The 12,354-nt window shown below is 42.7% G+C and overlaps 1 protein-coding gene across 1 annotated transcript in view; it reads right to left on the reverse strand.

The window, feature by feature from the left end:
- Window positions 1-388: 388 nt before the first annotated feature.
- Window positions 389-12,354, reverse strand: part of LOC109423983 (uncharacterized) — a 40,818-nt gene continuing 28,852 nt past the window's right edge. Inside the window, exons 4-5 of the mRNA XM_062842987.1 lie at window positions 2,626-3,118; window positions 389-565 (exon numbers count right to left, since the gene is read on the reverse strand). Of these exons, the coding sequence (XP_062698971.1) occupies window positions 389-565; window positions 2,626-3,118 (670 nt within the window). The remainder of the gene's footprint in view (window positions 566-2,625; window positions 3,119-12,354) is intronic.

Raw genomic sequence — 12,354 nt, forward strand, 5'->3', positions numbered from 1 at the left:
CCTTTACGGAAGCCAAACTGGTTATCCGAGAGCCCAGAGTCATCTGGTTTCTCGGTATAGACCATTAGCCTCGACCGAATGATTCGTTCCAACAGTTTCCCGGAGGTGTCCAGTAGGCAGATAGGTCTGTTTGCCGACGGGTAGACGGGAGGCTTCCCGTGTTTAGGCAACATCACCAATCTTTGCCTTTTCCACCTCTCCGGAAATTCGCCTCTGTCCAGGCACATCTGCATAGCCATTCTGAACATATCAGGGCATGCCTTGATGGCCGACTAGATGGCTACCGTCGCTTGATGGCTACCATCCGGACCCGAAGCCTTGTTCAACTTGAGCGACTTCGCAATTACAATGAGCTCATCGTTCGTCACTGGGGCTACCTCCCCCTGGTCTATTCGGCCAGGGGGATGGCAGCCCATGGTCTTATATCGTGGCGTGGGACGTGGGACATGAGCGTTTCTACGATCCTCTGGAGCATCACGGGTGAGCGTTTCGGGGGCACAGACGGTCCTTTCGTTTTGGCCGTGAGTACCCTGTAGGCATCACCCCAGGGTGTCGTGTTGGCTGCCTGGTAGAGATTCTCGAAACACGCTCGTTTTCGTGTTCTAATCTCTTTGCTCAGTGCCAGTTTAGCCGCCCTATAGGGCTCACCTCTTTCCGCTCTACCCTCATCGGTACGAGCTCTTTGCATCCTCCTCCTCGCTCTTAGGCAGGACGCTCTGAGCTCTGCGATTTCAGGACACCACCAGTATACCGGTTTCCGTTCATTTCTGGGTAGCGCACGCCTAGGCATCGCGTCATCGCATGCACGGCTTAGAGATCCGACTAAATCTTCATTGGACAGATCGTCGGTGTTAGGCTCCATAAGAAACCTTTTGACGAATGACGCCTTATCGAAGCGCGGAGTCAGCCACACAGATCGAAAAAAGAGTGTAACATTCTGTGACATATGATGCACATGATTGGAGCGTGGGATATCATAGAAGTTTACATGACATATCATGTAAAGTTCATGAAATATCATGTAAACTTCCATTATATGTCATGTAATTCAGCATGACTCTGAGAGTTTACATGACATATAACACAAATTTACATGATATATCATGTAAACCATCAGAACACTAAGTTTACATGACTTAAATGAAGTTTACATGACGTGTAAATCTCATTATTTTTATCTGTGCATCCTCGATGGTTGTCTATGACCTTCGGCTGTGTCCTCCTTCCACCATGTTCCACCCTATATCGTACCGCCATGTGGTCAATGTGCGTGTACCCATCGTCGACCCTCCAGTCTAAGCTAGGGTTTAAACCCGGGCTCCAGAAGGTCACGTCAATAATGGACTCTGCACCGTTCCTATTGTAGAACATTTTTTCACCTACGTTCGCGACATCCACATTCAGCCTTGCCATGGCTTCGAGTAGTGCCCAGCCGCTCGTGTTAGTCGATCGGCTTCCCCACTCTATCGCCCAGGCGTTGAAGTCTCCGTCGATGACCAAGGGACTCAACCCTACTAGCGCGTTTGTTAACGCATTCAGCATTGCTGAGAACTGGTCTATCGGCCACCTGGGTGGGGCATAACAACTACAGTAGTACACTCCATTTATCTTCGCTATTGCGAAGCCCTCGTGCGACCTGGAAATTATTTCCTGGATCGGCAAACGACCGGTTGTATAGATCGCCGCTAGCTTAGCCTTATCCGCTACACAGGTCAGCTAGCAGGGCGATGTCTGTACTAGACTCCGAAACTGACTGCCACAGCAACTGCTGCGCAGCTTCACAGTGGTTTCAGGTTTAATTGTGTAACCTGCATTATCTTTCAACACTTCGACCTCCTCGCGTGCCTGGGTATTTAGGCCCGTCCGTCATGTGGCCCTTGTTCGCCATGCAAATCAGGCCTTTTTGTGCCGAGTTGCACTCCCTGACGAAATGGCCTTCTACTCCGCACTTCCTGCAGAGTTTACTCCGATCAGGGCCTTTGCATGCCCAGGACTTAAGACCTTGCTCGAAGCACTTGAAGCACGCCAGCGGTGGCTCGTGTATGCTGAGCGGGCACACTGACCAAGCTAACTTAACGTTGCCGACTGCTATCGCCTTGTTCGCCTCCCCTACGGGGAGCTTGAACGTGGCATTCTGCGTACCAGCCGGGCCCTTTCGCAGGGGGCTGTCCATTAATTACGTAAGGGTTTATGGGGGGAGGGGGGGTTTGAGGAATCTTACGCGCCATACAAAAATATTTGGGTTCTCATACAAAAAATCTTACAAGGGGGGTGGGGGTGTTGAAAAATCGTAAAATTTCCCTTACGTAATTAATGGACAGCCCCCAGGTGGATTGATGCACTTGGTACATCTATCTCGCACTGCTGTTTAAGTATGACTACGAGCTCCTCTGCGCAGGCGATTTCATCCAGGTTTTTACACTGAGGAGTTGCCTCCGCTGTTAGAGCTCTTACCTGTACTTTTTCTCCAAGTACTTCTTGGGCTAGTGCCTTGTAGGATGCACCTTTCTCGGCCGCATCCTTCTTCAGCACTACCATCATCTCTCCAGTCCTGGTGCGTCGGATGCTTTTTACATCCGCACCCAGCGGTGAGAGACGATTTTCGCCCCGCATGGCCTTCAGCACCTCGGCGTATGTGTCCGCCTCGGCTTTGATGACCAGCGCGTCGCTCCTTCCGCGCTTGCGGACTGGTTTCCTTTTTCTCAACTTCTTTCTCTTTTCAACCGTAATCCAAGGGTTATCCTTCCCTTGGTCTGGTTGGCTGCCTCTCTTCTTGGGATTGGCTTGCTGGGGCTTGGTTTCCGTGCCCCTTGCGCGTTTCGCAACCGTTTTGGCAGCCTGGTTGCTCGCGCTGGCTGCACCCTTTTCCTCTCGCTTTGATTTCGCACCCATTTCTGCCGGGCGCTTCTTGGGCCGCGACCTTTTGGCAGGCTTCGTCCGTGCAGCTTGGGTCGTAGGGCGGCTTGAGCGTTCCGCTACGGCCCCGGCGAGCTGCATGGTCTCATGCTGCATAGTCGCGTTACCCGCAAAGAGGAAGCTGTCCGTTTGTGTTGTGTTGCGCAACTTCAGAAGGTCCTGCTTCAGGTCCTTGCTGATGTTGCTTCGACCGCTAATCCAGCTGCTCGGTCACTACCAACATCTTAGGTAGTCCACTTCTATTGCGGTTTAGCGCCCGCGTGAGGTCTGCACCAGTCATCTGTGCTTCCTCAGGCGCTGTACCGCATTTCGCGCTTGCTCCACTTGCGCCTATCCACCGTTTCAAGTCAGTGTCACCCGACCTTACAAAAAGGATAGAAAGCCGTCACCATCAGCTCACTGGTGCGTAGTTACCTAAGCGTGTACCATCTCAAAGCCAATTACTAAGCATGACCAGTATACCATAATAAGGAACTTACTGGCATCGTTCCTGATGTGCCCGAGGCACTCCTAGCTGGGCTGTGACACTTTGGAAGCGGTGTCATGTCGCTTGTACAGAGCTTGCTTCCGGATGTGTGGAATTTCTGAAGAGGACCAGCAGAGCCCACTGCAGGTCCCCCGCCACGCCTAGGCTTGCTCCGCTTGAGCAAATCGTATTTCCCGGTGCTCGGTCACCTCCCGGTGCCAAAGGTTGTAGTCCACACTGACGTGCGTATATGGTTCGCTCCTAGGTCCTAAATCCTGAGCTCCCACCTACTCGGATGTCCCTCTAGCCATCTTCAAGTGTAGCTGCGCTAAGCTGCACTTCCGTTGGTAGGGCAACTGCTAGCTGCTGCACGTAGTCTTGAGCCACTTCTACGTTTCGCAGCCGCTCGATGTTGAGCCGTTCGCCACCGAAATTTTTGAGCGCATGCTTACAACGACTAGATAGTGATTCGAATTCATACTCGCACTGCAGTATGTTACAGAGGGAGAAGAATTTACCGTCGATTAGAACATGATCAAATTTTAGAGAAAATGTCATTCATTAAGGCTCAAGCATCCGTCATCATTTTTCGGAAATAGAAAAGCAGTTTTATCGCTGTAAATCAAAACAATGTGCACGAAAATGTATTCACTGTATTCTATTTCTCATGTGGAATACGATGAATTCATTTTCGTTGCGAAAATGATTGATTTGAACGAAAAAAACTACTTTCAAAGGTTTGATGATGACGATGATTTCAATGACGAATGGTTCAACGTTAAACGTAGAAAACGTTCTTTAGCAGTGTTGAGATAACTCCATAGGCTTGCCGTGTTTAATAAATAGTTTTAAAAACATAATTTGCAACTTCCTACATAAATAACCATTAAAGCAACAAAGTAGACAAATATGGATGTAGTATTCAATGTTTAGTTATCAACTTACTGTACTGGCTTAACGTTGAACTTTTCGTCATTGAAATCATCGTCATCATCAAACATTTGAAAGCAGTTTTTTCGTTCAAAACAAAAGTTTTTGCTATGAAAATATATTCACTGTACTCCACATGAGGAATACAATGCAGTGAATATATTTTCATGATCCTTGTTTTGATTTGCAGCGAGAAAACTGCTTTTTATTTTCCGAAAAATGATGACGAATGCTTGAGCCTTAACGTTCCAGAAGGAATCCTTCGAAAGTTCTCATCGACAATGCTCGTTCCCACTAAAATCCCTTCGCTTTCGCACCGCGCTGTTTCCGTTTCAATTCCGAAGCAACCTGACAGCAACATCATCATCAACTGGTTCTTTCTCCTCCTTTCGACATGATTAGTTAGACTGGGCCTTCTCCTCTTGGAAGGCGGCAGCACGGCTGTCTGACACCGTCAACATCTCACTTATCGAATGCTGGCCTGGTGGCTGCGTTGCTAGTGGTGGCAATCAACGCGAAAACAAGTCCTGTTCCTTCCACCTCCCCTCCCTCGTGCATTCCCATTCATCCCTGCGGTGGTGATGATTCGTTCCTTTCGATGCTCTCTGGGAGAGGGATTCATTCAGGAATACCTACACAGCTCGTCCGATCCGTCCGTATTGTAGACAAGATGAAGCCACAAACCGCGAACGCAATGGATAGTTTTGACAAGTGAAAAATTGAAACGATTATTCAACCGATACACAGAAAACGAGATTTTTCCTTTCGGTTCGGCTTTGGTTTCCTTTTCGTCTCTCCTGGCGGAGGAGTCCACATTCGAGCTTATCACCACACCACCGAATGGTGTGGCAGCATGTTGAATATAGCCGTAAAATACACAATACGCACGGGTATTCAGAATGACCATGTTGAGTGTGACGGGTTCGATTCCCAATCAGTCCAAGGAATTTTCGTAATGGAACTTTCCTTGACTTCCTTGGTCATAGAGTCACGGTGTGTTGAAACAGGATTATTATCGCACTTTCATGAACCTAAAATATTTTTTCGTTATAAGTTAGCCTTAGCTGTATATATTAAGATTCTGGAGGTTAAAAAATCTTTCATCGGGGAAAATTAAAATAAATTCGATTTTAGTAGTTTACCACTTTTCCCATATGATATGGTATTACGCAAATCTGATGAACCTAAACTCCGCTAGAAAAAGTCCCCATTTCTATTCATAAATTTGAAACCATTTAGAGAGAAACGAATGTAAAAGTCTTGACAACGAGTTTAAATTTGTTTGGCGTTCGTTTCATGTGTCCAGCCCACTACAGTCTGCCGAAAGTCATAAATCATAAGAGCCTACATTCCTTCCATTTGTCTGGCACATAGATATTTGTAATGGAGGTAAACAAATACTTCCCATTAGTGCGACTCATCATTTGAGGAAGCGCCATACACCTGTGACTCATACCATTTGCAGCACATACTCCTCATGTGCTAATTTACCTGTAATGGTGGGTATTAGTTGCACATACTTTGCATGCCAAACCATGTAACGATGCACCTAAACGACGATCACACGGCCAGGAAAGATGCTTCGATTGGGATATCATTAAACAAATATGGTGACTTAATCACGCGTATTTTTTAACATTCATGTTAACTGTAAATTTACTTGTTTTGAGCTAGTTTAGCAGAAATACTTATAACTCTTCGAATATAATAAGAACTTTTATGTATATTGTGCTCTGATTTTGCAGGACTCGATGTTTTACTAACAAGTGACAATTCATCCTATGAATACTTTTGTTTGCATGTTGGCATAGGGTCGATTTTTTCACCCTAGCTTAAGCGTTAACCCAGGTTTAACTATATGGATAAGCTTGGTTTACCGGTTAATCCGAGGTGAAGAAATCAGCCCTTAGGGCCGGTTTCTTCACCTCGGCTTAACTCGTAAGCCAGGCTTACCCATATAGTTAAACCTGGCTTAACGCCTAAGCCAGGGTGAAGAAATCGGCCCTTAGAGAATAGCTTTTGATTACCCTTTCGGCACACGCCCTTGATACACGTACTTTAAAGTAAGCATACGTAATCACTTACTTTGAAACAGTTTTAGATTTAATGATGATGAATCTGGGCATGTTAGCGGAATACATGTACGTAAACAGAATATCGGATTAAGTACGAGACACTGAAGATGATCTAACAGTTGAGGTTGAAATATCTATCAAAGAATGCAAAATCGTAGTGCAATTAAAAGGAACAGTCCTTAACTCTATTTTCTTTTTTACTTAGTTTTAAATATGTCAATTGTTGTTTATGCTGAGAACAAATTTAACTAAATCTACAGACAAAATGAAAATTGAAAATGTCGAACAATATTAAGAAGACATCAATGTTCTGGGAATGTCATAAAATAAAGATTGGCGCAATTTGAAGTTTCAATACAACTTATTGAGAACTTTTATTATTTATTTTATGCTTCATTTCGGAATCATTGGATAGATTTAGATTGCTAAATAGAATATGGATGGAAGGTATCGAGTGTACGGGTGACTTTTTAATTCGTTTTTATCACACTGTGCAAGGACAAGTGACATTTCTCCCCATACTGAATCTGTTTTCAAACTCACTTTGCAAAAATAAAGGGATTTTTCTTGAGAAAAAGAAACTTTATTTATGAAAGAAACTTTATTTTATGCAGTCATAACATTGAAACCATTAAAATGCATGAAGTCTTTATCAAGACCAAAGAGTCTTATAAAATAAAACTACAGATAACCCAGACGAACATAGAAAAAAAAAAAAACACTGCACGAGACTACCACTATTTAAATTCATCAGATTACTTGCAAATTGATATGTTTCCAATATATTTTAGGCTTATACTATAAGATGTCATTCACATTGACATACATTAAGCATGCGTTGCATTCGGTAAATTCTTAATAAAAACTTGTGATGTTTTGAAAAAGATTTCAATACAATTTGTATAATTATCCTTGACCAAACGATTGTTTGATTAAAAAAAATTGTTATGACATTCAAATTGCTAATCATGACTAGATAATATCACGTTAACCCGGTGTTTCTTCTTACCCCACCCGTTTTAACTTGGGGCCGTACACAAATTACGTCACGCTCATAGGGGGAAGGGGGGGTTTTGCAGAACGTGACGACTCATACAAAAAATTATGAGGTCCAATACAAAAAAATGTGACATAGGGGGGAGGGGGGGGTTTGAAAAAGGTCGATTTTTGCGTGACATAATTTGTGTGTCACCTCCTTGGCCCAGTGTGCCTTATTTTAAACCAAATGTTGAATAATCATTTTTGAATGCATCAACATAATATGACAATGCCACATTCAACGCCAATCTTATGTATTTCACGTCAACTTTTTGTTATTTGAGACTCAACAGCCCACTGAACCTTAAAGGTATCATTTTAGAAGAAACAAGGAAAAAAAGCTTTTAAAATTTTAAACTTTGATATGGACAAAAGCCCTCAACAGTTCAGAGGCAGAAATGAGACAAATGAGACATGCACGCTCAGTATAGTCGACTAATACTTTTTGGCAAATATGCATGTGGATGTGGTTTGACATGCAAAGTATGTGCAACAAATACCCGCCATTTCAGGAAAATTAGCACATCAAGGGTGCTGCAAATGGTACGAGCCACAGGTGTATGGCGTTTCCTCAAATGTATGAGTCGCACTAATGAGAAGTATTCGTTTACCTCCATTAAATGGAAGAAATGTAGACTTTTTTAATTGACTTTCGGCAGACTGTGGTGGGCTGGACACATGAAACGAACGCCAAACAAATTTAAACTCGTTGTCAAGACTTTTACATTCGTTTCTCTCTAAATGGTTTCAAATTTATGAATAGAAATGGGGACTTTTTCTAGCGGAGTTTAGGTTCATCAGATTTGCGTAATACCATATCATATGGGAAAAGTGGTAAACTACTAAAATCGAATTTATTTTAATTTTCCCCGATGGAAGATTTTTTAACCTCCAGAATCTTAATATATACAGCTAAGGCTAACTTATAACGAAAAAATATTTTAGGTTCATGAAAGTGCGATAATAATCCTGTTTCAACACACCGTGAGAGTATCTTCGTGCCTGTCACACGCTTTACGCTTGCAAAATAATCTTTGTCAGAGGAAGCTCTCAGTTAATAACTCTAGATTGAATTGAAAATTGTGGGCTTCGTGGCCGTGCGGTTACCGGCGGCAGTCGTCTAAGCGTATCGTAAGCCTCGGAGTGTGGGTTCGATTCCCGCTCCAGTCGGTGGAAACTTTTCGTCAAACGTAAAATTCACCACTGGGTGTTCTGTGTTGTTTGTGTCTTGTGTAAGTAATGTGTTCAGTCTGTGCAGCCTCTGGCTGAAGACGGTGTGAATTGTCTTTTTTATGAAAATAAGGGCACAAGTAACATGATTGATTTCTCTTCATCGACTCTCTCTTCTGCAAATTAAAAAGACAAGATGCAAATTCAATTGAACTTTTTCACACTTTGACGCTAGATTGCATCGCTAGTGCAACCATACTTGCAACTTGTCACTTTAATTTGCAGAAGAGAGAGTCGATGAAGAAAAATCGATCATGTTACTTTCGCCCTTATTTCAACTCAATCTGGAACTGTGGAACTGCTCATGGAACACTAAGCTGAGGGAAAGGCTTCATCCCAGTTGGGACGCCAAGAAGAAGAAGGGAAGAAGGTAGACTACAGAAGAATCTTCTGAGAAGATGATCAAGGATAAAACTTTGTAGAGGTAGAGGACATTAATAATTGTCATCTCTCAGAAGTTAAATTCAAATTCAAATTATCGCAACAACATTTTGTCTTTGTGAGCCAAGATAATGAAAACCCAGTCGAATGCTCGACAAGAAGCGATTCTTCTGAGAGTGAACGAGTAGCTTGTTGTTGTTTCATTGACGGGATCATCACAGCTGGTTGGGCTGCTGAAGCAGCAGCAACAGTCATACTATACCATTAGGTGGGTGCCTGCCTGCCTGCAGGAACAAGATTGATTCCTAGCTGTCAACCGTTTTAATTAGGCGGATTAGACTCTCGTTAACGTGGGAGATTGACTGCGTGGTATGAGAGGACCTGCTAGCGCAGGAATTTGTCACTCAAAGGTGCACCCGGCCCCGCGAGGTCGGCTTAAAAAGTTGTTTGGATAATGCAGTCAAGTGTGTCGATTTACTTTCGATGCTCTGTGGGAATGTCGGTTTTGAGGACACACACTTTCCTCTGATCTTAGCTGTTTTCTTAACCCATTTCACCCCAGCTATACAGAGATGTGTTAAATGTTTTAAGCTTTAGCATGTAGTGCTGCATGGAAAATACATATAGGGTTTCTATCCAATTCCCGTCCAGCTAAGCACCGACCAATAATGATCGAGTTTATTCTTGCAACTCGCTTGATTTCTCATGACCAATTTGATATCAATTACTTATTTATAAATTAGCTTCCATATCATGTAAAGAAAAATTGTGAAAAACCTACAATTTCCCTAAAACAAAAAGATTGAATAATTGTCCCTCGAATTCTGTTTTCGCCAAGTCCACGTCAATTTTGGGCACACTCTGAATTCAATTCCCGGCACATCTTTTACGTGCCACTATGGTACATAGGATGGACATAAATTACGGGTCCGATCGTAATTTTTAAGTATTTTTTGCGGAAAGTCGATCATATTCTTCGCAATCCCAATCGAATCATGTGTTGTAAGGATTTTTGAGCAGAAAGCTTTTAAATTGAGATGGCTGTACATATCTTTAGAATAAGGACAAAAATATTTCAATTATTATTTTTACCCACCAGGGAAAACTATGAAGCAAAATTTGTAACCACAAGAACTCTATTGTTTGACATCAAGTCTTTGTTCAGGGATTTTACAAGAAATCTATCTCAAATTCCTGCTGAAATTCCTCTAGAAATATCTCCAGTAATTTTATCATGGAATAACACGAGCCTTTGGAGAATTCCCCCAAGAATTCATGCTGGGTGTTTCCCGTAGATTTACCGGTAGTTTCTATCTCGTTTTCTCAATGAGTTCCTCTTGGGATTTTCCATAAGTTTCTCAAAGGATTTTTCAAGAAGTTTTCCCGAACTTTCTGCCAAGATTACTTGCGAGATCTGTCTCCATACGCGTGACTACAGTGTATTTTGCCCCTGAGCCTCAATGTCGAGCGAACCTGCTATGCGAACAACTTTGAGCTGTGAAGGAGGGAAGGGGGCTTGGGGCGAATCGCTGTTTTGCCAAATGTATAAAAGTGATTATTTTGTGTGTTATTGTGTTTGGGAGGCCCCCGAGGAGCCTGTTCCAAATATTGCGGAGTGGTCACATCAGTTGATGCATACTTCAGTCAATTTGTTCTGCCCCATTCTCTCGAAATCATGAAGATTGATACGTCACACGGCATGTTTTAGTTGCAAATCAGAAATATTCCCGATGTCACCCCGCTTGGGAGGACACGCGGAAATGTATTGCTAATAAGTTTATTTGAATTTTTTCCCTACCCTGCTGTTGGGCCAATTAAGCCACTGCGTCTAATTACTGAACATTTGTGGCAAGTCCCTTTTTGTTTATTTGGATCTGTTTAAGGTTTATACATTGCCGGCATTCTGTCTTCTTCCTGTAAAGGACAGAGAGGAAAACACTGAGTTGCAGCTTGTAAAATAGCAGTTGCAGCAAAAATCGGTGTAGAACATCCGAACAAAAGCAGAAAGAACGAGATTGTTTAAAAAAAGATTTTCCTAGAACTTCTGCAGAAGTTCCTCCAAAAACTTCTGCATCAGTTCTTCTGAACTTTCATGATTTTTCTGAAATTCCTAAAAAAAGTTGCTCGCGGGTTTTGTCAAGGATTTCCTTCAGGAGGTTTTCCAATATTCCTTTACTCGGAAATCTTTCAGAATTGTTTCTAGTGATTCTGGGATTTCTACTAGAGTCCTCCAAAGATGTTCGTAAAATTCTTTTGGAGTGTGTTCCGAGATGTTTACAGTAGATCGTACCGAGAATTCTTCCAGAGTATTTGCCGGAATATCTCTAGAAATTCCTGCCGGGTGTTTTTTTTTAGGTTTTCCGAGATTAATTCAAAAGTTCCTGCCGGAATGTCATCCGATTCCATATCCGAGGTTCTTTTAAGAAATTTTAACGACATGTCCAAGAGTGTTCCCTGAATTTCTCTGGGATTTTATCCTGTGACTCTCCCGTTATTGCTTTCAAAATTCTTCTCCGAGTTTCTGCTTCTTGGAATAACGATCCCACTGGGACAAAGCCTGCTTCTCAGTTCTGTGTTCTACGAGCACTGCCACAGTTATTAACTGAGTGCTTACTCTGCCAATGATCATTTTGCATGTGTATATCGTATGGTAGGCACGAAGATACACTAGTCCAAAGGAAATCAATAAAATTTACTTACGAAAAATTCTTGCACCAACCGGGAATCTTCACCCTTGGAATGGTTGTTTTGAACACCCGTGCGTTTGCTGCATTGTCTATATGGACCATTTTTCTCCATACTGGAGTTTCTTCCGGACTTCTTTTCGGAATTTTTTCACAAATGCACCGAGATTTTTCCGGAGTCTGATCATTGGAGTTATTCTCGTTGTTGCTGGCAGCACTGCGGAACTATCCTTGCAATCTTCAAAATGTCAAAAGTAGGCGAGAAGTCAATGAGAGAAAAAAAGGAGTTCAATGAGAGAAAAAGAGAGTAGTCGTAACTTTGCTAATAATTTTCCAACCGATCAGTGGTAAAAAAGTTGTGTTAAAGCTTAGGAACGCGCCTAATTTATCCCATACATCTAAAATGTTAAACTACACACTCAATCCTGAATTGCCTGTTCAGTACTTTTTCGACGAAAATATAACAGCAGAACTATTTCAGTAGCTTCGGTAATCGATTTTACTGAGGCTCAGTACACCAACTATCAAAACCGTATGCCAAAGGTAAACAATGCAGTATAGCTGTATTCAGCAGTATTCAGCAGAATTTACAATTAGCTATCACTGTAAGCCTCACATAAATCTAATTGAATTA

The sequence above is a fragment of the Aedes albopictus genome, chromosome 3 (genome assembly GCF_035046485.1).
Source record: "Aedes albopictus strain Foshan chromosome 3, AalbF5, whole genome shotgun sequence".
Classification (NCBI taxonomy): domain Eukaryota; kingdom Metazoa; phylum Arthropoda; class Insecta; order Diptera; family Culicidae; genus Aedes; species Aedes albopictus.